Source organism: Lycorma delicatula, chromosome 13 (genome assembly GCF_047948215.1).
Source record: "Lycorma delicatula isolate Av1 chromosome 13, ASM4794821v1, whole genome shotgun sequence".
NCBI classification, from domain to species: domain Eukaryota; kingdom Metazoa; phylum Arthropoda; class Insecta; order Hemiptera; family Fulgoridae; genus Lycorma; species Lycorma delicatula.
This window is the reverse complement of record NC_134467.1, coordinates 51,754,970-51,782,672: the sequence shown is the minus strand read 5'-3', so window position 1 is coordinate 51,782,672 and position 27,703 is coordinate 51,754,970. Positions and strand designations below refer to the sequence as shown.

General features: G+C 29.2%; 1 protein-coding gene across 6 annotated transcripts in view; it reads left to right on the top strand.

The window, feature by feature from the left end:
- The window catches only part of LOC142334080 (uncharacterized), a 122,405-nt gene extending 105,476 nt beyond the window's left edge, over positions 1-16,929 (top strand). For 5 of the 6 annotated variants that reach the window (XM_075381757.1, XM_075381760.1, XM_075381763.1 and 2 more), the window contains 4 exons: positions 3,292-3,423; positions 8,443-8,571; positions 14,223-14,357; positions 15,503-16,929. In XM_075381757.1, coding sequence (XP_075237872.1) covers positions 3,292-3,423; positions 8,443-8,571; positions 14,223-14,357; positions 15,503-16,660 — 1,554 coding nt within the window. In that variant the 3' untranslated portion in view covers positions 16,661-16,929. Of the gene's footprint in view, positions 1-1,239; positions 1,516-3,291; positions 3,424-8,442; positions 8,572-14,222; positions 14,358-15,502 lie in introns of those variants that run through there. The other variant, XM_075381762.1, reaches the window with a different exon arrangement.
- The last annotated feature ends 10,774 nt before the right edge of the window (positions 16,930-27,703 follow it).

Genomic DNA, 27,703 nt, shown 5'->3' with positions numbered 1-27,703 from the left:
AATCTTCTAAAAACTGAGAATATATATCTCTAAAAATTGCAATTCAGCTTTAATGTTTTTTAACGTTAAAATTAATATTATATCGGCCCTTTTTGAGAATTTATTCTTTATTTTTTAATTATCATTGTTTCTATATTATCCCTATTTCTTTGTTAAGAATCTTATAAATGTTATTTTCAGTATCAATTATGTTTGTATCATATTGTTTGTTTCGTTATGTATTTTATTTTATCTTGTTTAATGTTGTATTTATATGCTTAAGTTATCATATGTAGTTCCTTTTTATTAAAATCAGTCTGTCATATTGACAACACTACTTCCAAATTTATGATAAGAATTTAAACTATTTATTTTATTATGTATTGTATTATTAAAATTGATATTATTGATTTTATTATATATTTCTTTTAATTTTCATTATATTATATTTCTGTTTCATTATGATTTTAATCTTATGATCTATAGTCTTTATTACCTCATTTATCGTGATGTTTCCTAATTCATGTACTAAATGTTTATTAATATGTAAATGTTTTATTTCATTATTAATCCATATTATTTTGCCTTTGTTTTTAGTTAATGGCTGATTTACTATTATTTTTAATAGGAATATTAATATAGTTGGGTGTAATATTTTTTTATGCATATTTTATTGAATTTAATATTAGCTATAACTTTGTTCATCTTTAACTTTAAATTATAATATTTGTATATTACATGGTATAGTTTTACATGGTTATGTGTAAGCATTAATTTCTCAAACATATGGTACCACTGATATGTTAAATAAGTAAATTAACAACTAATTAATGCAAATGTAATATAATGTAATTGTTATATAGAGCCATAAATATAATTAAAAATATTGCTGTTTCTAATGGTTATATTGTGTGTACTATAAACTTATATAATAAAATGTGCAAAAGAGCACATAAACAGTATTAAAAATAATAAACCAGAAATTCCAACATCATAATAATTTCATGATAATCTTAAGTATTTTTTATAAATATAATAATACTTTTAATTTGGAAAAATGTATGTCATATATACTGTAATAATAAAAATTTAATTAATGAACAAACATTTTTTAAAGATCTTATATTATTTAAAAACATACAAAATATAAACATAAAGAATTATTATTGATGACATGGTTCTGTTTGATTTCATTTTAATCCATGCATATTCCTTCATTATACTTGTAGGACCAGACATTCATAATTGTTTTTACATTTTAACTGTGATTTTTTTAACTTTTGACTTTGATGCAATAATTTTATCTCTTTATCGAAATTTTTTGAGTACATATTGTGTGCTGGTAAGATGGATTACATTAATTGTTAATTTATTTACTTAGTTTTTATGCCCTGTCATTTTTTCCCTTATTATTGTTTTAAGGTTTCAGATTTGCTCTGCACTTTTCTGAGTCCTTCTTCATATTCTCCAGTTGTTGAGTCTATGTTACTTAAATTCTGCTTCGAAGTTCTTTTCAAAGGATTTTATTTGTCAAAGGTAAGAGGGAAATGTCTTTGTCATTATTTACCTCTGTTTCATCTTCTTGTTTGTACAAATGGATGTATTAATGCATTTTTCTTATCTTGTGAGATTTTTTCAGTTTTCCATAACTCTTCTAGCAAGTTCTTCAGTTTTTCTTGGTTGTTTTCATGTTTCTTTTGGTACTCTGCTGCAGTCAAGCTGTCATATGCTACCTTGTTATTTAATTTGGTTTAATAGAAATTTCATATCTGAACCCAGGTGTACGTTTTGTCAGATGGTTCCAAAGATTTTACAATCAACGATTGCCCATTATTAATATTTCAAAAATGAGATATTAAAATTTTAATTTTAATATCTCATTTTTCTTTGAATTATGCTATATGTATTTATGAAAATGATTTTCATTAACCCACATTCCATATAAGTAAAATATATGTCGATCATCACGCTTATGAACAAAAACTCCTCAATAAAAAAAATAGGTGAGTGTGTAATACAAATAATGTATATGAATTACTATTCTAAACATGTTTTTTTCATCCTGTGTAAATGATACATAATTAGTTAATTTTTATAATCCAATCAATCTTAGTAATGTTTTGGTTTCTTGTATAAAATCCTTTTATATAAAACTGAGCTAATGAAAACTAAGGAAGATAAACTTAACTTATTAAGGGTAAATTTATAATTATAGTCATAATATTAATAATAAGTTTATTTAGAACTTTTTTTGTATTATTTCAGTTGTTACAAAATAGTTTAACAACGTAACAGATAATAACAATATTCATTTTACTCCATTAATTTTTACAATATACAAAACATAAAAGTATACAACAATATAAATATTATTTACATAATCTTCATATTACTAAATCGAGAATTTTGAATTTTAATGGACGAGTACTGGTGATCATTTGTTATATTATTATTATTGTTTAATTATTTTTATTCTTTTGTCATTTTTGTAAGATAAGTTTAAATTTTAATAGGTCTCGGTCTTTAACGACTACGGAATGGAAGTAAAGGTTCATTCATTCATTCATATAAGATACAAATAAATGCTTAACCCTAAAAACTGATAATGATTTTTTATGAAAATAGTTTATACATATTTATGAATTTAGGCAATCAGATCAAGATTACACAATAACAACATACATTTATATTTGCCAATTCACAGAGCTGTTAGTATATTTCAATTTAAAATTAGTTATAAATAGTTATTTTTTTGAAATGAAGTTTGAGATAGGAAAATTTTTTAAGAAATATTTTTGTATTCCTTCTTAGTATGGAAATTTCTAAAGCAAGGGACAGCTTATAGACCAACATTACATTCATAGCAATAATATTGCAGTTCGTTTCTTATGTGTTTGTTATACAAACAAAATCGTGTTTTATTAGGTTTTTCTGTATTTGGAATATATGACTGGAAATATCATTTAATAAATGCTGAATATTGTAAAATTAATATGTTTATAATCCGTTAAGTATTTATGAAAAAAAGATTAGAATTCAAAATCTTAAGTAACATTTTCTGTGATAAATGGTATTTATCACTATAAAAAATTTCACCAAAGTAACATTAACACTAATTTTAGTAAAATTAGAAAAAACTAAATCAGGAGAATTACCTGAACAGTTAACAAATTATTTGATTGTAAAAGATTATAATTTGTAGAAAACAATATCACTTTACAAGATATGGAATTTATCTTTATTTTATAAATTGTATAATAGATCATAAACATATTTATTTTGTAGCATTAATATATTGTCTTTTTATTACAGCAAATAAATTTAATACAGCTGAAAGAGGAATCGCTTGACATTGTGAATGGTGATATTGAAAAAGATCCCTTAGCAATTGATGAAGAGAACATCTTAATTAAATCAGAAAATGTAAAAGTTGAAAATGAAGTGGTAAGTGTTAGATTTTGCATACAGTGGAACACCAATCATCCAGATAGAACTTGCAAGGCCAAATATGGATAAACCACGCACCATTCTATATTTGATTAGAAGACACTAAATAAAATTAATTAAAAATAAACGTATTTCCTTAAAATTAAGAAGAAATTTGGAACATATGTACTATTTAAGAAAAAAGAGATATACTAATGTGGTACTAAAAATGCAGCGTGTAAAAATTTGCTTTTATAATTAGTTCTAAGAAGGCCGGCAAAAACATATATATATATATATATATATATATATATATATGTTTTGGTTAAATGAATTGCAAAAAAGGCAGTTAAAAAATCCATTGTAATAAATATTGATAAAAAAATTCCTATTGAAGCAAAGATTTGTTTGAGTAGTTTAAAATTTTCAAATAATGTACTAGCATCTTTTAAGTTGCCTAGTCTGGATTTAAGCCATCCAGTTAGTTGGACATCTGGAAAATTGACATCCCACTGTAATATCTTTTTATTATAATTATGTAATATGTAAATGTTGTATTGCATACATATAGTTAATTTCTTAACTCGCATAATTATATGTATTTAGCCCATCAGGCTGGTCTACTGGTTGGCTTGTGGCAAATCAGTTGTATAGCAGCTGACTTCTGGAGTCAAAGTTTTTCAGGTTCAAATCGTAGTAAAAGTTAGTTGCTTTTATACAGATTTGAAAACTAAACCGTGGATACCAATTTACTTTGGTGGTTGGGGCTCAATTAACCATACGTCTCCATTAATCATATTCCATTAATTATAATTAATTCCATTAATCATTCGGGATGGTACGCCTTTTCTTTCTTTCTTTTTCCTGTTAAGCCTCCGGTAACTACCGTTTAGATAATTCTTCAGAGGACGAATGAGGATGATATGTATGAGTATAAATAAAGTGTTGTACATTCTCAGTTTGACCACTCCTGAGATATGTGGTTAATTGAAACCCAACTACCAAAGAACACCGGTATCCACGATCTAATATTCAAATCCATGTAAAAATATCTGGCTTTACTAGGACTTGAACGCTGTAACTCTCAACTTCCAAATCAGCTGATTTGGGAAGACGCGTTAACCACTAGACCAACCCGGTGGGTCGGGATGGTACGCCTGATTGTACAAGACTACACATTGTTTACATGTCATACATATCCTCATCTAATTGGGCCATGGTGGGGTAGCTTTATTGTTCACTAGTTGAATAAATTCCGTTCATATAAAGAGAATAAATAAATTTTATATATATATATATATATATTTTTTTTTAATAACCTTATAGTATAATAACCTTTGACAACATTTGGAACCATTACCTTCTTTCCTTTCAATACTATTTCCACACAGTCTAATTTGTGTTTAGTTGTCAAACACAAGACATCTCATTTATCTTGCCACTTCAACATCATTTTTCACACCTTATCACATACTGCATGAATTTCATTTTTATTTAATTTCTTTTGTAATATATCTTTTGGAATACTATGCCTGTATTTTCTGACGTTACCCATAAGTCAATATTTTGCTTGCTCAAAGCCAGAGTGAGTTTAGGGATAATAATAATAATTGTCAGTGTAAATACTTCTTTAACAGGTTACTAGTTTCTAAAACAGTCATGACAATATTAGTGGTGTAGCCGTGGTTAGAGAGGTTTTTACAATTTTTGTGTCTGTATCTACATAAACTATCAAGTTACACATGCAACCAGTTCCTGACTCTGAAATAACATACGTCTTAATGCTAAAACATGCCCTTTTTATTCTAATAAAGTAAATGAAGTTTGGTCTACCTTTCCAGTAAACTTTCATCAATGGGTGACAGAAGTCTGACTTATGGGATAAAACTTTTCCAAATCCAAGGATTGTAAAAAGGGGCTCATTTGTGTAACAATTTTCAATTTGTGGCTTCCAAGTAATTTCAGATAGCATATTTACAGCTACAAACAAAAGAATCTCATAATTATCAGTCTGTTTCCACAGGAAAAACCTCAAAAACTGGTTTAGTATTTTATTAATTTTTTTTTTAAGAAATTTTTTATATAAAGATTAGTTGCTTCTCTAAAATATCAAATAATTTGTTAGTAAAAAATAACCTGAATAATGAATATATGTTGTTAGGGTCATCAATTGGGAAGTTTATTCCTGAAGTTCCAATAAATATTAGAGCGTTGCAAAGCTGTGTGGCAACATCATACATCTACCATTATAAGCCCAATGTGTTGTCTTTTTTTTTAGCAACAGATATTCGAGGACTTTTGCCTATCTGAAAAGGAGGCTGTAAATCCTGTTCTCACCATGCTAGTCATCGGTAATATCCCCAAGGAAATGAGAATCGCTATCAGCTAAATCGTTTAAAAGTTCATTTGTATCACTATCATTTACACATAATGAACAGGCCATGTTGAACTAATAAATGTTTACAATATCTAATTGTTATATCATTAATAAAGGTTACAGTAAACAACTCTGTTATTTGTTATTTAAATACAGTCACATCCACAGACACAAACAGTTGAAAATAAAAATATGACTGAAAATTACACAAAAATAATAGTAAAATTATGAAAAAAATAAAAGAAAAAATAGATTACAGAAAGAAATAATAAAAATAACACAAACTGAACTTGAAAACTACGAAAAGAAATGCATAGTAACACCTGTTCAGAAAGATAGGAGACAAGACATATGTATTAGAGAAACAATATGCTACAAGCACTTCAGTTTTAAATTAGAGTAAAAATGGAATTAGACTCGCATGTAGCAATAACCCATCAACAAACAGAATAAAACTGGTCAATTCATAACAATGAATTATTTTGTCAGTGGCACTTTTCAGCTAAAAAGGTGGATGGGATTACAAATTATTTCATCAAGGGCAATTTTTATCACGGTAGCTAATGACGAGTTATTTCTTCAAAAACCGCTGAGGGATTAAATATAACTGACTATTTAGTGTCATAAGTTTACACAACTTATGTTTGGTTCAATTGTAGTTTTAATCTCGCTTGTTTAACCAAATTGCTTTTATGTACATGTTATTTCCCCTTTTCAGTATCTTTTTCTTCCACATCTTCATTATTTTCCAGAATTTAATTTTTTCTTCTGTCCAGTTCAGAATCATTCTTCTATGGTTTTTTCTCCTGGAAACCTGAAATATTTTGCTATTCTTTCTCATAATAAATGTTCTTTGATGTCTTCTTGTGTTATTTTCATTTCTTCTGCATATTTTCCAGTTTTTATTAGTTTTTAGATTTTTGAAGTGTATAAATAATCTGTTAGGGTTCATTCTTTATTGGTGACCATAATAAGTGATTTTTCTTTTTCTGATTAAATCTGATATTTACTCCATGTTCAGGTAAAGTTCATTATTGTCTTCTTTTCTGTCTTTGAAGTGCTGAAAAACATTTTTTATGTATTATTCGTTTATTTGATGACTAGAAGTTTATTGTCAGATGTTGAGTTGGAAACTACACAAAATGACTGTACAGTAGTGCCTTAGTTTAGCATTTAGTGATACTAATTTTTTACTGTGGGTGTTCTTAGTTAATTGATAGGCTAGCCATTATACTGATTTTTGACCAAATTGTTTCTTTTTCAGAGATATTAGACTTCAATAATCTCTTCTGGGTTTTTGAATATTTCAGTTTCATTGATTGCTGTATGTTTTTATTAGTTTTTTAAACAGCTGATTAAATATCATATAAGAAATTTTGTAGTTTATTTTATAACGTAGTAATAATAAAAGGGAAATTTAGAAAAGTATGGTTTATTATGGAATGATTATTCCGAAAAATGTTCATAATTTATACACAGTTTAACATAGCTAAAAAATTACCCAAAATAAAAATATTAGACAGCATGGTGTAATCATATACTATATTAATATTTATTTCTACAGTAACCACAGTCTTAAGCCCACTTACATTTACTCATGGATGATAATGAATTTAGTAGTGTGCGTAAAATGACATGCTTGATCAGGACTTCAACACTGGACCTTCTGATAAAAGTCTGAAATGTTAACTGCTCTACCAAGGAGATTGGCATGAAATAATGACTGTGACAATAAAACAATTACCATCATTTTCATTCGGTTATTTATTCTTGACCTGTATACTGACTGGTAGAGACAAGTTATTTATCCTTGACCTGTATAGAGACAGTAGGAAGTATCCAGTTTGTAGGAAATGTTTATTATGCCTACATATATTCCTGTATAAAGTATAATATCAAATCTTGGTATTATACCAAGATTTGGTGTATATATAGATTGAGTATTTTAAGATAGAAAATTGGGCTGTCAGATCATTATCTGTTGTTTGTAAGTGAATCTTGTAGACCTTTATTTAGAAAATGAAATATCTTATTCTATCCTTGTGTTTATATTTATGAATCTACAATCTTTACTAAAAGCAATTGTCACTTATTCTTAAAAAATAACAATATCCATCTAAACTGAACCAAACAACAGTACTGTTTTTCATAACTTGACACACACAATACTTCAGATTACAAGAAAGTGTTTTATTGTGCTTCTGAATTGCTGAATAATTTGGAAAATCTTCCCACTAATTTAATTAAAATACAATTAAAAATTTTCTTTTACGGAAACAACATTCCTCTGTTGATGAATTTTTAAATAATACCAATGACAAAAAAAGCACAATTTATCTGCATTTCGATCAACATGTACTTAAATATATGTGTAAAATAATTTCCAATAGCGCCCTCTGAATTGTGAACTATCTTATTGTGATTTTTATGTTTAAATATTTACCTTAACATTATCTCATATATTTTATATAAACATTTGATAGACTTTAGTCGCATCTATTTTTAATCTTATAATTTGTTTTTCTATTAATAATCTATTTTAAGATGACATATAATTATAATGGTATAATTAAGTTCCAGTCAGAATGAAAAAGATTATTTATTGAATATTTATTAGTTTTTACATTTTTGTAAGGTGTTTTTTTATCTTATTTTTAAAGAAATCTGAAATCTCGTTAAATTATGAAGTTTCACCACAGCTTAATGATCTTAACATGAAAACCACTGAACTTGAAATAAATGATTTACACACTGTGAAGACAGAAGAGATGGAATTTTACCCGGGTCATGTAAGTATTTTTAATGTATATTGTAACAAAACTGATTTGTCTCTTGCTAATTTCATTACCGTGTCTATATACGTATATATTGTTGCTGAATGGCATTGATGGCACATTAAAACCTTATGGTAGCTCTGAAAAGGGCTGTTTAAGGTTTCTGGAGTGGTGGCCCTAAATCCCTATAAGGGCCATTTTTCCGTTAGCTGTGAGAAAAGCTGTTGGGTGCAGCAGCAGGTCTCCGGCAAATTCGACTTGGCTATAGTCGGGGAGTTGTTGCTTGGCCATTGAAATCGGATCGGGCTTCCCCTCAGTGACAGTTAGGTCCCCACTACAGCATGGCAGTAATGGCACCCAGACCCCCACAGTGTCGGGTCGGCGCTGGTTGTCTTTTGCCGGCACAGCCAATGCAGGTCTCTGTGAGGGATTCCACGCTGGGCCAGCTTCTGCTGCTGAGACTACACCCAGCAGCCCTTTCGGCGGGCTGGCCAGGTCTGTGCTGCTTCGGTGAGGATGCTGGTACTAGCTGGGAGGTCCCACATTGTGGTGGCCAGGGAACATCTTCTATATTCTAAACTCTGATTTATTGCCTTTTATTGAAACCTGTGAGTGGTGGGGCCGCTATGGTGGGAGATCTGCATGATCAGCTACGTGGTGGGAGTGACATTTGTGCAAGGACGTACATATACTGTACTCCTGCAGACACCTGAGCTAGCTAGCGCATTGTGTCTGCCGATGTTAAGCAGGCATATATGTGGTAACAATATACTCTGCTATTTCAATGTTCTGTTATAAAAAAAATTGTTTTTAATTCTATCTGCTTCAATTTAATTAATACCGACTTTTTAAATAGTGTATGATTGGTAAATGGTTAATGTGTGAGGGCAAAAGTGTTGTTTTTAAACTTCAGTGATATCTGAAATATGTGCATTTTAACTAGTAGATAGAGTTCTCATTTTAATGAGCTCTGAGTAAACGGTTGTTAATTGTATTCACTTGTCATTTTTCAATATTTATCAGGTTAGTAATTAAAACCTGACTTGATGCAGATTAAACACAGTTATGACATAAAATGTTATTATTGAAATGAAAATAAAATAAAATTTAATTCTGTATTTAGATTAGAAGGAAACATATTTACCATATTATTACAAAAGATATTTGAAATTAGCACACTGTGGAGCTGGTGCAGCAGTACTAAAGAAACCATACTGAGAGTCACCTGATGCAAAATGTTGTCAGTGACTTCAGTTTTTTATTATGAACCTTCACTTACTGTTAGTGCAATTTCAAAAATATGATAGTAGTGCAAAGGGACTTATATTTGTGGAGTATTATAACATTATAATTAGTATATGTTCAAAAATATTAATTTAAAAGTTTTTGTAATTTCTGTATAAAACCTCATGACTCTGTAACTTGGTTGCCCACATGTTACGTCTCTTATAAGAGACAAGCCATCTAACCAGAACCTGGACCCTTCAGGGCTCAGGTCAGCCCAGGTGAATCCCAGAGCCAACTCAGCGGTTCTTCAATGCCTCCTTCATGGCTGCAGAAGTCCCTTCACTTGCCATTCCCAATTTTCCAGGGAGACTGGTGCCCTGGACACCTTTAGAATTTGCTTAGGTTACCATTCCCATCTACCCAGAGGGCTCCACCTCTTGGATCCCGCATTTTGTGTTATTCTCATGATTGTGAGAATAATACTGTTAAATAATAATTATAGTATTCAGGCTTTACAGGAACTTGAAAAAGAAACTAAATTACAAAAGATAGAATAATAGAAACCATTATAACTAAATTACACACAACTTTGACGATTAGAAATTCATAAATTATTTATTTGCAATGGTGGCAGAAATATAATAATGAAGTAAAAGTATTAATCTATTTTTTCTTAATCAGTATCTTTAATTCACAATTTCACCCTCCAAACCTGAATTAAATATTAAAAGATTAAAAAGTATAATTGCATATACCAAAGCATACAGCAAAGTGAATTTGAATAATAAAAAAAAATAAAACATGTTCATAGCTAGCCAGATACTACAGTACTGTACTACTTGTATAAATATCTCATCTAATATCAATAAAAGTGCTGCTATCTGTTGCAGCTTTTATTATTGTATCTTCTTCAAAATCTTGCTGTAAGTTGATTAAGTCGAATCTTTGTTTGTATGTATTGTTGGATATATGTATCCTATTTTTCTGAAATATCTAGATTTTTTATTTTCATCTTCTTTTTTAATTTCTAATATTTCTAGGTTAGTTTTACTGTAAGAAATAGAATGCTTATTATTTATAAGATGATCAGCAACATTAGAGAATCCCAATTTTTTATTTTTATAATGCCTAAAATGTTCATAAAATCTGGCTTTGAACGGTCTATTGGTTTTACCTATAAAACTATCTGCACAATCATTATACTTTATCTTATAAACCCCACATAAGTTGTTTAAATCAAAATTGTTTTTTAAATGTTTTATTATGCGGTATTAGTTTTATATGGAGATTAATATTTATCTTTGTCATAAACTTTAGTTATATTTTCAACAATACTGTTAGTGTATGAATATTTTAAGTAAACGTTATCAATCTTCTGTGAGTTATATATTGGTTTTAAATTTATTTTACTATTAAGTTTTAATGTTTGTTTTTTTATATATATTATCAATTAACAAATCACTACATCCATTTTGAATTGCAATTTGTTTTAAACAATTTTTCTTAAATAAACATATTGTTTGTAAGATGCAGAACATCTTATAACAGACACTTGTCCGTTTGAGAGGTCGTATCATATTTAGGCAATATATTCCAAATAAGATGCACCGTTATGGAATAAAGCTGTTCAAATTATGCTCCACTGAAGGCTACATATAGGTGTAGGGAAATAAGGGAAATCTTTGACAGGTGAACGAGAGACTGGGTTGGCTACCAAAGTATGCTTAGGACTGTTCGAAGGACTTCTACATGATGGCAGGACTTATAGGCGGACAACTTTTATACAAGTTACGAATTGGCACAACAACTTTTAGAAAAGCAAACCCTTCTTGTAGGCACACTCAGGGCAAATAAGAAGAACATTCCTAAAGAAGTTCTGCTCACAAAAATCAAACGCGGTGAAATTGTTTCCCGAGAAGATCAAAATGGTATAGTTGTTCTGAAGCGGAGAGACACCTGAGATGTAAAACTCTTTTCAATGAAACATTCACCATCCTTAGTATCTGTGATCACAGGACAGACCGGCGGATTCTGCTACAGATGACCATGAACATCACTCAACCAGCACGGGAACAAAACGAGGGAGGAAATCTACACGCGCCAAATCAAAGCCAGAAGGTATCTTAGCGTACAATAAAGGAAAATCTTGAATTGACTTGTCTGATCAGATGGGTTCATATGCTGCAACTCTTTGCAAAGGTGTCAAGTGGTATAGAAAACTTGGAGTGGAGCTTGTATTAGGGATCGTTCTTGTTAACGCATGGATTGTTTACAATAAAGTGACAAAAAGTAAAATACAAATTAGAAAATTACATGACAGAACTTTTGGATATCATAGACAAAGATAAAAACCGTCGTCCATCAACTGAAAGGCCAGGATCTGCGACACCAATGCACTATCGCAGAGAACTGATGATAATGGTAAGAAATTAAGGCGAAAATGTTCTGATTGTTATGCCAAGCTGCAGAAAGAGAAAGGTAGAAATGATGCCAGAAAACTTGCGTAGATGGTTTTTACATATTGCAAGACTTGTCCTGGAATGCTTCAAATGTGTCTTGATTGCTTCAATTCTGTGCACCAGTGATTTTTGTATTTTTTTTAAATTTTGACTTTTTTCAGATATTTTAGATAGCTAGACTTTTATATAATGCTTTTTACATTTTTACTACTGATTTGTTACTTGAATTAATATATTTTCAAAATAAATAACTTTTTTGTACTCAAATTTTATGTTTACATTCATTCTAGTATAAACAAAATCTGTACCGTTTAGGTCAAACCATAGGCCAAAACAAGTACAACTATATGTACTCTGTGGGCCACACCACAAACCTGCCATTTGGATTAAACATGTAGTCACCTATATAAGAATGACGCAGCTTGTACTGCTTCTTAAACAGTCATTCATATATGAATGAGACTTCAGTTAAGAAGTGTTATTGTCATTCATGTATGAATGACATGACATTCAATGTGTCATACCATAAGCCTATGGTACGCTTATTTCCTACTAATCTCTTGAGATCATTTGGCAGTAGACAAATATTTTTATAGTTTTGATATAATTGCTTTTGATGCTAACAGTCTTATTTATTCTCTACATTGGAATATATTTATTTCTTGTTATACTACTGGAATTGATGAATTTACACATATATATATTTTTAGATTGGAAAAATATCTAAAAACCGTCAGTTATGCTGAGAAATGGATAAAATATAAGGGTAAAAATTTGGTTGCAAATGATCGAATATTTTTTGTTTATCCCAAACAAACAAAAACCCTCTTCCTCTTTATATAATAGTATAGATATAGATAGGAAGTGTTATCAACAAGTACTGCTTTGTTGAGGTGAAGCATAATTCTAAGAATATATATTAAATTCATTTTGAGTTCATAAAAAAATGTTCTTAGTTTGAAAGTTGTTAAAAAAAATTTACAGATTGCTAGCATGTAAAAATAAGAAATAATCTCATGCACCACCTAACAGCCGTTTTTAGTATACGAGTAGATATTTTTACCAATTTTATGTATTCATTCAGAACAGATAAATTTACTGTTTTTGTAAAATTAAATGCTAATTTTCTTATTAAACTATTAAAATCCAATATTTTCATTGTTCACATGCCATCTAATTAAATAAACTATCTGTAATGTCAGCTTCGCTCGTCATAAAGTTCTTATTTAGCTAGTTATTTTTATTATTTACATCCGTTCTCAAAACTGAATATTTTCTGGATCTATGGGAAATAGCTGAAACCAATCAAACTAGGTAAACCATGATATATCATATCGACCGATTAGCATGAGGTGTGTGGTGGTAAGACATAAACAACATAATAGATGTCATGCTCGCTAGCGTCATTAAGTAGACAGTGAAAGCCCATCACTATCATCTGTGCAGGTGGGTGGTGTGTTTTTTTTAGTTATTGTTGCTGGATTATGGAATTGCAATCTTACCTTGGGCAGTTTAATAATTTTTCAAAGTATTGCAGTTGTCTTTGTTGTTCAGGACTAATTTTCCATTTTTATCCTCAAGAAAAGACTGAATAGTTGGTATTTGGTAAGTTTTTAGAATTCAAAATCTTAAATAATGTTATCTGTAAGGTAAATGATATTTATCACGATAAATAATTTCACCATAAGCAGTATTAATATTAATGTCAGTAAGATTAGAAAAAACTAAATCACACGAATTACTGCAACAGTTTTAACAAATTATTTGATTGTAAAAGATAACAATTTGTATGAAACATTTCTTAGGTTTTCCAGTACAAAAGCTAGCACATTAAAGTCTCCTAATAATAATTAACTGTGGCTGCGCTGATTGTGTGTGGTAAGCGAATTAGATATGCAATTTATCTTTATTTTATAAATTGTATACTAGATTATAAAAACATTTATTTTGTAGCACTAATTTATTGTCTTTTTTTTACAGCAAATAAATTTAGTACACCTGAAAGAGGAACCGCTTGACATTATGAATGGTGATATTGAAAAATATCCCTTAGCAATTGAAGAAACCTTAGCAATTTTCGTTAAATCAGAAAATTTTAAAGTTGAAAATGAAGTGGTAAGAGTGTTAAATTTTTCATACAGTGGAACACCAATTATCCAGTTAGACCTTGCAAGGCCAAATCTGGATAATTGAAAAAGATAATTTAAAAAAGTTTTATCACATAAACTGCACATATCATTCTATATTTAATGGGTAAGACACTAAGTAAAAAAAAAAGTAAATGTATTTCAATAAAATTAAGAAGAAATCTGGCACTACGAACAATGTAAGAAAAAAGAGATGTAATAATATTGTACTAAAAATACAGCGTGTAAAAATTTGCATTTATAATTAGTTCAAAAAGGCCAGTATATATATGTTTTTGCTAAGTGAATTGTAAAAAAGGCAGTAAAAAAATCCAGTGTAGTAAATATTGATAAAAACAATCCTATTGAAGTAAAAATTTGTTTGAATAGTTTAAAGTTTTGAAATAATGTATTAGTTTTTTTTTAAGTCACCTAGGCTGGATTTGAGCAGTCCAGTTAGTTGGATATCTGGAAAATTGGCGTCCCACTTTATTATCTTTTCATTATTATTATCTAGTATGTAAATTTTGGGTTACAACCGATCCATTTATTACATTGTATTTTTTATTACTATTATTTCTGATTATTCCCCTTTAGGAGTGCATGTAAACTTGAGCCAGTCATGGCTTTACTTCCTTCTTCTCTTTGTAAAACCTTTTCATTTGTTCACTGTGTTTCTTCTTCCTCTCCTCTGTTTATCTTTTTCCTGTTGTTTGTCTTTTTTTTGCTCTTGTTCAATTTTCTTTTTTTTTCATCCCTAAATTTCCCTCTGTCCTTGATTTATTGATGCTGGACTGTCAAAAGAATGTCCCTGTAACACCTAAAGATCATGAGATGAGCCCGAACAGGTACAGTGTTGATAGGTGTGCCCAGATAGGCATGTCCTTGTAGAGGATACGCATGATATGGAAATTCAATCCCCAATCGAGATTGATAAATGTGAATTCCAAAAAAGGCAGCAACAACCTTCTTGGCAACATATTTAAGGTGCTCCTTGAATGGAAGTTGCTCATCAAGGATTACATCCAAGTATTTCTGAGCAGAAATACTTAAACTATACGTAATCGGACACTGACTTTTGGTTTCTCCCTTTCATTTGCGATTGTATTATAGTTGTTTTTTTAAATTTTACAGGTTGCTATCGATAAAGGAACCATCGAGGGAAATACCAAGCGTTGTATTACTTGCAAGAGATTTATAAATAATTCTGTTCATGATGGAATTATAAATAAAAAATCCAGTGAATGTAAGTGTGCATATGGTGATGTAATGAGAAAAGAAAATTTAGTTGAGAATAGTCAAAATTCTCTTATTCAAGATAATGATTTAAAAACTCACCTTATTATGCATAATGAAGAGAAAAATCATATTTGTAAATTTTGTCAGAAATCTTTTAATGACAGTTCTACTTTAAAATTACATTTAAATATTCATACCAAGGAAAAAAAATATATTTGTAACTTCTGTCAAAAGTCATTTAAACATCAAAGAAGTTTAAAGACACATATTAATATTCATACAAAAGAGAAAAATTATGTTTGCAACTTTTGTCAGAAGACTTTTAATCAAAGTTCTAATTTAAAATTGCATTTAAATAATCATACAAAAGAGAAAAATTATGTTTGTAATTTTTGTCAGAAGTCATTTCAAAGTAAAACCAATTTAAAGGTACATATTAATATTCATACAAAAGAGAAAAATTATGTTTGCAACTTATGTCAGAAGACATTTAATCACAGTTCTACTTTAAAATTACATTTAAATATTCACACCAAGGAAAAAAATTATATTTGTAACTTCTGTCAAAAGTCATTTAAACATAAAACGAGTTTAAAGACACATATTAATATTCATACAAAAGAAAAAAATTATGTTTGTAATTTTTGTCAGAAGACTTTTAATCATAGTTCTAATTTAAAATTGCATTTAAATATTCATACAAAAGAGAAAAATTATGTTTGTAACTTTTGTCAGAAGTCATTTCAAAGTAAAACCAATTTAAAGGTACATATTAATATTCATACAAAAGAGAAAAATTATGTTTGCATCTTTTGTAAGAAGTCTTTTAATCGAAGTTCTTCTTTAAAATTGCATTTAAATATTCACACCAAGGAAAAAAATTATGTTTGTAACTTTTGTCAGAAGTCATTTCAAAGTAAAACCAGTTTAAAGGTACATATTAATATTCATACAAAAGAGAAAAATTATGTTTGTAACGTTTGTCAGAAGTCTTTTAATCGAAGATCTTCTTTAAAATTACATTTAAATATTCATACAAAAGAGAAAAGTTAGGTTTGCAACTTCTGCCAAAAGATTTTTAATCATCTTTATAATTTAACGAAGCATATTAATTTACACACCAAAGAGAAAAATTGTAACGCTTGTTAAAAATCTTTAACGAGATTGTACTTTAAAAAGAAATTTCAGTATTATCTTACTAATAGAATAGAGTAGAATAATGGTAGAGAATATCTCGGAATATCCGATTAGAGAATCATTATGACCATTAAAAATCTTATATTAAGAAATTTGATTAAGGAGAATAAATTACATTTATTGAATATAGTTACATTTTTCTTTTTTTTGTATCACCATTCTCATTAATATAATATCACCGTTAGATATTGCAACAGGGGACAAGATGAAAGGCAGTTTTTTAGAATGTGAAAAATACCATACCTGACCAGGATTTGAACCCAGGAGATCCTAATTAAAGGCTGAGACACTAGAACTCTCATCACAGAGGCCAGTCTAAACTATAAACGACTTAAAGAAAAAAAAATTAGATTTATATATTACTCTAGTTTAAAATATGCGGATGACATTTATGAACATTTTAAGCTCAGAATCATGACAGATAATTTGGTAGGTGCTGAGAAATTCTACCATTACAGAAAAAGTGTGTAGACACAATGCATGTCTGTAAAGATCACAAGTTACATGTTTTTCTCAAATGCATTTTCACAAATAACGCTGATGTTGAATGAATCTAAAGCTTTGTTCTGATATTGTATTAAAGTTTACTTCAAGTCACATATCTTACATTTTAATATTGTTTTGAAATATTAAAACCAAATGAGAAGTTTACATATGATACCTGTACCTGTTATCAATATTGACCTCAAAATCTTTTATTTTTTACCAACAAACTTGTTAAAAAAAATGTCCTAGGAGCAAGGAGGTCAGTCCGCCTCTCCCTTGTAGACCAGACCGGAGTCCATAATTTAACCTATGTCTGGGGTACGAACTAAAGTTGAGTTCATTAAGGGAACTAGGACCAAATTTCGTTGTTGCGAACAACATTTTTGGTGGTATGTTGTGTTTAATTTGCCTCATATTTCAAGACATTCACAAAAATTGGCTCTAACAAAGTATCAATACTTTCATAAGGAATGTTAAATTGAGTCAAAAGTCCAAAAAACAAAAGACCAATTCTTCTTCCGAAAAATATGTAAGAAAATCCTTTTCTCTGTACCTGAACCAAGAAAAATAGGTGCCAACTGCTAGCGGGTTCTTCACTTTAAGCCTTGAACCGAGTAATTCTAAATTCTCTTTGGTCAGATGCAATTCTTGAACCAAATTTCTGACTGTGAATAAAACTCCTGGTGCACAGTTATCTTCATTTAAATCGCTTCTGGAACCATCTATTTCAGGTAAATTGTCCAGTGTAATCGGCACAGATTTGGTGAAATCGGTGTGATTTCTTGTTTATCATATTCCTATAATCTTATGTTCTATGTCTTCAGTTTTGGTATTTTTCTTTTTCATGTCTCTCTCAACTTTGTTTTTGTTTTATGTTTTTCAAAGCGCTCCACAATTTTTTTCAGTATTCTATCTTTAGTCGCACTTTTAATGTGACAATAGAACACTTTACCTTATTTTCTTGAGTGTTGTTATTCTTTCAATTTTATCGTTAATATTTTTATTCCTTCTCAATTTATATTCTTCATTTACTGTAATCTGTCCTAGAATCTTCCTTTCTTTCTTTTAAATCTTCTCCACAGCCGATGTTTTTGTAGAGATTATATACCATATATTGCTTCTGGTTTAACCCTATGTTTTATTTTGACATTATGTATAGTGCTTTTTTATTATATGTATTTTTTATTTGATAGGCTTTTTCTATTTTTCTTGCTCTTTCCTTCAGAGGTTCAACAAGTTATTTAGTACATCGACTATTCTAATTTTTCATAATTTGATTTTGTCTTCTGGTGTTATCTTTTCTTTCTTTAATCATAACTTATTTCTTTCCAAAAGAAATTTATAATCTGATTTTGCCATCTACTTCCTGTAATAGTTTTATCTGTATTTTTGTTGTCTCTTTTTTTTCTGAAAAAATGGCAATGTCAAATGCACTAAGCTCTCTCTTTATTATATTTTACTCTTCTCTGTTAATTCGGTTTTGTTGTAGGGCTTAATGTGCAAAAACGCATAACAAAATGAGAGTTTTACCATTAACACAGTCGCTAAACGTAAATAAGGAATTAATGGTTATTGTGATAGAAAAAGTATTTAATAAACAGTAATACCACAAAATATCAAGTAAATAAGCATTTTTAATTATTATAGAAGATATGGGTTTAACATTTGTTAATTAATATATGTGTATATATAATACTACATACTTGACCGTATATTGTTACACCAATTGAAACTTATCCTCCAATATATAATGTACTGAAATTCTATATTACGTATAACATCAATTAACCGAGCCACAGTTATATATATATTTCTATCTCAACTTGTAGTATTTTATAATCCATTAATCAATTTTATTATAAGTAAATTTGCAATTTATGTTAATGTAATTGTGAGCGTATTGTAAAAAGACCTGAATTATAGCAGGCCTGAATAACATTCTTACAAAAGCTATGGAAAATGTAATTAATTGGAAAATCCAAAAAGGAGAACCCTTTTGTAAAGAATTGATCGGTTTTACGATTGTCTTTTGTTATACCACCCCTTAACACACAATGAACACCATTTGTAAGGTAAGAAGAGACCAGCCTAAGAATTTATGGGAACAAAGCTTCGGTCGACTCTTCTCACGCTTCTACTTAGGTGTGATCCTGCAGGTACCTGAATTAAATATTAAAAGATTATAAGTATAATTGCATATACCAAAGCATACGAAGTGAATTTGAATAATAAAAAAAAATAAAACATTCATAGCTAGCCAGATACTACAGTACTGTACTACTTGTATAAATATCTCATTTAATATCTATAAAAGTGCTGCTGTCTATTGTATCTTCTTCAAAATCTTTCTGTAAGTTGATTAAGTTGAATCTTTGTTTATATATATATATATATATATATTTTTTTTTTTTCTAAAATATCTAGATTTTTATTGTTATCTCCTTTTTTAATTTCTAATATTTCTAGGTTAGTTTTACTATAAGAATTAGAATGCTTATTGTTTATAAGATGATCAGCAACATTAGAGAATCCCAATTTTTTATTTTTATAATGCCTAAGATGTTCATAAAATCTGGCTTTGAACGATCTATTGGTTTTACTTATAAAAAATATCCACACAATTATTATTACGTATGTTATAAACCCCATATAAATTGTATAAATCAGCATTATTATTGTTTTTCAAATATTTTATTATGTGGTTATTATTTTTATATGCAGATTTAAATTTATCTTTGTCATAAACTTTAGTTATATTTTCAACAATATTGTTAGCGTATGAATATTTTAAGTAAACGTTATCGATCTTCTGCGAGTTATATATTGGTTTTAAAGTTATTTTACATTTAAACTTTGATGTTTTTTTTTTTATATATATTATCAATTAAGAAATCACTATATCCATTTTGAATTGCAATTTGTTTTACAGTATATATTTGTGTTTAATTTTTCTTAAACAAACGTATGCTTGTAAGTTGCAGTTCATCTTATAAACAATAAACATACTACTTCTGATAGTAAGACTAATTTCAAAATTAAAAAAGGAGATAGAAATAAAAATCTAGATATTTTAGAAAAATATTATATATAATAAATATAAACAAAGATTCAACTTAATCAACTTACAAAAAGATTTTGAATAAGATTCTACCCTACTAAACGGTATTTTCATTTGTGTCTGTGTGTGCACCTCCCCTTAGCTTAGTACTGGAATGTACAGATCATTACCAGAAAATCCTGATTCATTAGGACATGTCTCGTAGTGGTTAGGTGTAAACTTGTTATATTATTATGTATTGATATACATATATTGATATATATATATATTGATATATATGTGTGAAATATATATCGAAGTTTTGGAAAAATTTAGTATTTTTTTAACTGGATCTGAATTTTTGGATGAAAATCTCAATATCTCTGCTGGTCCTAGCTCTCTGAAAAATTGTTTCGACACCCGCTCCTCAAAAATCCCAACTGCTCCTAGTGGTACTTGTCGGATGATATTTTCAAGTGCCCCTGGTGCACTTTTTGGAAATGGGGAGGGGCTGTGACAGGGTGCTACCATAATATCTCAGCAGTCGCTTGTCTGATTATCACAATTCAAACGGTGTATGTATCAGCAGGTCGAGTGCTAACTGTTTAATGTATCAGATACACTCATGATCGACCAGATCTTGGTTATCCAGAAATTAAATTGTTTAGCCCTGTGTTTTGATTGCAACTTGCCTACCATAAGACGTATCGATCTGATCTTTTGCTAAATACACTCAAACCTTTGCGTTAGCAGAGCTGTAAAGTATAAACTTATGAAGAATAAAAAATATAAAATAAAAAACCACTATTAAATGCACTAAAATATAAAAAATAATTTTAGTACAGTATCTCAGAATGGATTTGACAACAAGCTTTGATATGTAAGATTGTGTGAAAGTCATAACCTCAAATAAAAAATTTGATTTTTTTGCCAATTTTTTTCATAAATGTGATTAAAGGCCTAAAGGTGGGGTGCAAACACGCATAAGAAGAAATTGGCAAAAACATCAAATTTTTAATTTGGAGCTATGACTTTTGTGTAATCTTACATATCACAAATGAAGGTTGTTGTGATAGCATCCTTAAAGTATTTTTTACGTTTTAGTGCACTTAATTTAAGAATGGTATTTTAAAAACATTTTTACATATTTTTTATATAATTATATGATTGTTTTTCTTTATAAAATAATGAACTATAACCAAAAAGAAGGCACCGGAATGTACCGATCACTAGAAAAAATCCCGATTCATACTATCAATTTCTAGATTTAAATTTCTAATTTAACATTAATTAATTGTTTAATGATATAACTTATGTTATATCAGTTTTCATCATTCAAAAAAAATATTTTACACAACAGGTAATCAATTTTGGACACCTTCCGAGATACCTCTCGCCAGGGGAACCCACCTGGAGGGCCTAGCTGCAGGGTGATCATATGGACATTTCTGCATCTAGTACCCTCATAAAAGCTACATATCTATTGCAACACTTACAGATATCACATCAGATATTTGTTTAAATAGTACAGTATTGCTGTATCTGGCAAGCCATATACATATTTCTGTATTTTTTTTTTCATATTAAAATACAATTTATTTCACTGTTCAATTGACTTAATATGCTTTTGTTTTTATAAATTTAATTTTTAATTCATGTTTGGTATGAAATTTTATAAATATTGTCTACGATTGATGATACGGGATCCTGCAAAAGTACTATCATAAAAAAATATATTATTTATTTGAATTATTAGTACAGAGGTGAGATATGGATCTTAAAAGGATTGATTTTGTGAAAAAAAAATATTTTCCCCATTTGAATTTGGAAAATTGGATGATTGGATGATGCAGAGCTATAAGAATATCACATTGCACCTCATATCATCATTGGTAATGATTGATCTAGCCTCCTACGAGGTGCTCGTATACCTCACCACTCTAGCCTCACACACAGTCTCCACAGGAAGCTCATCGTTGTTAAACATGAACTTTTTTAATTTATTTAATATTACTCGTATTATTTTTGTAATATAATTCAATCAACTGATACGAATCATAAAGTTTAAACCTAGCTCACACAGTGATAGCGATCCTCAGTTCATTAATTAAATTAAATTCATTAAAATTTGCGCTTCAACCGGCATATCTCCACTACTATATACATTTATTTATTTGCCAGTCAATGTACATCAATAAATACACATCAGTACACCTGTAGAGGTAATAGTAACTACCTGTTTGCAGGACTGCAACTTACATACTAAAACAAAATAAACTAAAGCACAACAGATAATACAACTTATAAATATATTTCCAAAAGTGATAACCATACATCCTCCTTCAAGCATAGAATTCAAAAAATTCAATTAGTCACCTTAACTTAAAGGACCTGTTGAGTATTTTAATAAAATATAAAACTTAATATTCATTCTGATCCATTCTTTAAGTTTTCTGCCTATGGTACGCTTATTTCCTACTAATCTCTTGAGATCATTTGGCAGTAGACAAATATTTTTAAAGTTTTGATATAACTGCTTTTGAAGCTAACAGTCTTATTTATTCTCTACATTGGAATATATATATTTCTTGTTATACTACTGGAATTGATGAATTTACATATATATATATTTTTAGATTGGAAAAATATCTAAAAACCGTCAGTTATGCTGAGAAATGGATAAAATATAAGGGTAAAAATTTGGTTGCAAATGATCGAATATTTTTTGTTTATCCCAAACAAACAAAAACCCTCTTCCTCTTTATATAATAGTATAGATATAAATAGGGAGTGTTATCAACAAGTACTGCTTTGTTGAGGTGAAGCATAATTCTAAGAATGTATATTAAATTCATTTTAAGTTCATAAAAAAAATGTTCTTAGTTTGAAAGTTGTTAAAAAAAATTTACAGATTGCTAGCATGCAGAAATAAGAAATAATCTCATGCACCACTTAACAGCTGTTTTTAATATATGAGTAGATAGTTTTAACAATTTTATATATTCATTCAGAACAGATAAATTTTCTGCTTTTGTAAAATTAAATGCGAATTTTCTTATTAAACTATTAAAATTCCAATATTATCATTGTTCACATACCATCTAATTCGTAAACTATCTGTAATGTTAGCTTTGCTCATCATAAAGTTCTTATTTAGCTAGTTATATTTATTATTACTTTACATCCGTTCTCAAAAATTGAAGATTTTTTGGTTCTATGGGAAATAGCTGAAACCAATCAAACTAGGTAAACCATCTAAAGATATATCATATCTGCCGATTAGCGTGTGAGGTGTGTGGTGGTAAGACATAAACAATATAATAGATGCCATGCTTGCTAGCATCATTAAGTGGACAGTGAAGGCCCATCACTATCATCTGTGCAGGTGGGTGGTGTGTTTTTTTTAGTTCATGTTGCTGGATTTTGGAATTGCAATCTTATGTTGGGTTCGTGGCAGTTAATTTTTCAAAGTATTTCCTGTAATATTGCAATTGTGGTTGTTGTTAAGGGCTAATTTTCCATTTTTATCCTCAAGAAAAGGCTGAATAATTGGTATTTGGTAAGTTTTTAAATTTCTGCAAATGTGTTAACTGTTTAAACTTTTATTTATTTAATTCAAATAGACGGCCATGAAACCCATCATTTTTATTAGCATATTTAAAAAATCATTAGAATCATTAGATAAAGATTCCTCAACTTTAACAGTATTTTATTAAAAAATGAATCTTTATGACTGAGAATATTATATATATTTTGTTTTTAAATAATTCTTAATAATAAGTAGATCCATATTGTTTTTGAAGTTTATGGAAGTTTTTCTTATTAATATTTGCTATAATAAGTTCACTAGAGAACCGCTTTGAAAATTACATTTTTTTTTTTTTAAGTAGTTTTATTACATGACTATCAACAATATTTAATACGTAGTTGCAATTCCTCAAAAAAATGTTTATATCGTTGATTAATATCAGATCCCAGTCAGGCATGACATTTTTGATACGCTACAAAATTAAATTTCCATATTCCATGCATAAACTTCAATATTATGTGGCAATATAAAAAATAAATATTATTTACAATCAATCTCTCATTTAGTAAATGTTACAAAATTAATATTTTTATATCTGGTAAGAATTTACGAGGTATAAGATTAGAATTCAAAATCTTGAATACGTTATCTCTAAGGTAAATTATATTTATCACGATAAAAAATTTCACCATAAGCAGTATTAATACCAATGTCAGTAAGATTAGAGAAAACTAAATTACAAGAATTACTGCAACAGTTTCAAGAAATTATATGATGTAAAAGATTACAATTTGTCGAAAAAACAATATCACCTTACAATTTGTAATGTGAGTAGCAGCATTTTTAACATTTTAATTTGTATAACATTTAACCAAAGAAACATTTCGTAGGTTTTCCCGTACAAAAGCTGGCGCATTAAAGTCACCTAATAATAATTAACTGTGGCTGTGCTGTGCATGGTAAGCAAATTAGATATAGAATTTATCATTATTTTATAAATTGTACAGGGTGATTTTTTAGTCCTGTTACCCGATTGTTAATGTCTTGTAATTTTTTTCTAAGAAAGGAAAATTTTGTTTTGTGACATGAAGTTGGTAGCGCTACTCAACCGGTATAGGTACGGCAGTGTGAGTTGATTCTCCTTGAGCCGTGTAAACTTCTGTGCCGTTTCCGGTCGTGTTATGAACAGAATGTCTTTTACCGTAGAACAAGTTTTCATTTTTGAACAATATTTTGCTATGAAATCGTACACGAGTGTAAAAGAATCATTTTAAATTAAATTTGTTGGTGTTCCTCCGCTAGAAAAAATGTCAATTTCTAGGCTAGCAAACTGATTTTGAGAGACAGGTAGTGTTTGCAACAGAAAACGTAGCGGTTGACCAACTTGCTTGACAGATGACGTTTTAGAGAATGTGAAAACAAGATTACTCAATTCTCCATGGAAAAGTTTACGAAAATTTAACATGCAAGTTAGTTTGCCATATTCGAGTGTTCAGAGAGCTGCTAAAAAATGGATATTGAATCCGTATCGCATACGATTAGTCCAACAGCTTCAGCCTCCCGATTTAAACAAGCGATTGCAATATTGCCGTTGATTTAGGTCTCTCATAAATGATAACGGAATCGAATTTTTAAACACAGTGTTCTTTAGTGATGAAGCTTGGATCCATCTCGATGGTTATGTGAACAGTCAAAACTGTAGAATTTGGGCAGTTGAAAGTCCTAACGCTTTGCATCCTGAAAAAATTGGTGTGTGGTGTGCGATATCTCGTCATCGTATAGTTGGACCCATATTCTTCGAACAGATAGTAAATGCTGAAGTATACAGGAATATTGTGTGCCAATTTGTTTCCCTTCTGGAACCTCAAGAATGGTATTGCTGGTTTCAGCAAGACGGCGCTATATGCCACATGTCTCGAGAAACCATGGATTTTCTGCAAGAGTTCTTTGATGATCGAATAACAAGCAAGGGCTTATGGCCTCCAAGGTCCCCAGACCTTACATCTTCTGACTACTTTTTGTGGGGCTATATTAAATTCGAGGCCTTCAAAAACAATCCTCACACTATTGATGATTACAGACAGAATTTAAGAATTCTTAAAAATGTTTCTGCTAATATGCCAAAAAGAGTCTGTGCGTGTATAACCGCAAGGGGTGGGCATTTTGAGCATATTCTTTAAAAATTATGTAAGTAATAGCTTTTTATTAAATCTCTTTTGTAACAAATACATTTTTTTATTCCACCTAAATTTTCCTTAATTACATTTAAAATGGGTAACATTTGAATTACATTTAAAATTGGGTAACAGGATAAAAAAATCACTCTGTATAAGAGATCATAAACATATTTATTTTGTAGCATTAACTTATTTCTTATTACAGCAATTAAATTTAGTAAAACTGAAAGAAGAACCGCTTGACATTATGAATGGTGATATTGAAAAAGATTCCTTAACAATTGAAGAAACCAACTTAGTTAAATCAGAAAATTTTAAAGTTGAAAACGAAGTGGTAAGACTGTTAGATTTTGCATACAGTGGAACACCAATTATCCAGATAGACCTTTCAAGGCCAAATCTGGCTAATTTAAAAAAAGATTTATCATATAAACTGCACACACCATTCTATGTTTAGTGGGTAACACACTAAGTAAAAAACTAAAAATAAAAAGTAAATGTATTTGTATAAAATTAAGAAGAAATCTGGAACTACGAACAATGTAAGAAAAAATAGTTGTAATAAAACTGTACTAAAAATACAATGTATAAAAATTTGCTTTTATAATTAGTTCTAAAAAGCCAGGCCAGTATATATATATATATGTTTTCGCTAAGTGAATTGTAACAAAAGCAGTAAAAATATCCAATATAATAAATATTAATAAAAAAAATGCTAAGTAAAAATTTGTTTGAATAGTTTAAAGTTTTCAAATAATGTACTAGCTTTTTTTAAGTTGCGTAGTGTGGATATTTATGCAGTCCAGTTAGTTGGACATCTGTAAAATTGGCTTCCCACTGTATTTTCTTTTCATTGTTATTATCTAGTATGTAAATTTTGGATTACATCCGATCCATTTCTTAACTCAGGTATTATTTCCGATTATTCCCCATTAGGAGAGCATGTAAACTTGAGCCAATAATTGCTTTACTTCCTTCTTGTCTTTCCAAAACCTGTTCATCTGTTCAGTGTGTTTCTTCTTCCTCTCCTCTGTTTATCTTTTTCCTGTTGTTTGTCTTTTTTTTGCTCTTGTTCAGTTTTATTTTTTTTAAATTTTACCCTAAATTTCTTTCTGTCCTTGATTTCTTCTGAGATATTGAGTCATTCCTGATCGTTGTTTCTTTCATCCAGATGGACTTTTACTTGCCTTGACAATATTGAAAATTTTCTTAGCGAATCTATCTTCACTCATCCTGCTTAAGTGTCATATGTGTTTTTGCTAAATAAATTACAAAAGAGGCAATTGAAAAACAAGTTAAATGAAGATCAATAAAAAAAATTCCTATTGAAGCAAAGATTAATTTTTTCAATTAATGAATTAGTTTTTTTAAATTGCCTAGTTGGCAATTTAGCAGTCTAATTAGTTGGACATCTGGAAAATTTGCGTCCTACTGTATTATTCTTCATTATTATTACCTTATATGTAAATTTGGATTACATTAAGAACACATAAAATATATATATTTATATATATAGGCTAGGTTGACTATAGGCTCCACACAGGTACTGTCTCGAACCCCTCAAGGTCACATTTGACAATGCTCTCTGGCCACAGCTTCTTTCAAGCAGAAGTGAGAAAATTCTCTTTCGTTCCCATGCCTTATCAATCATTTTGAAGCAGGCAATGATG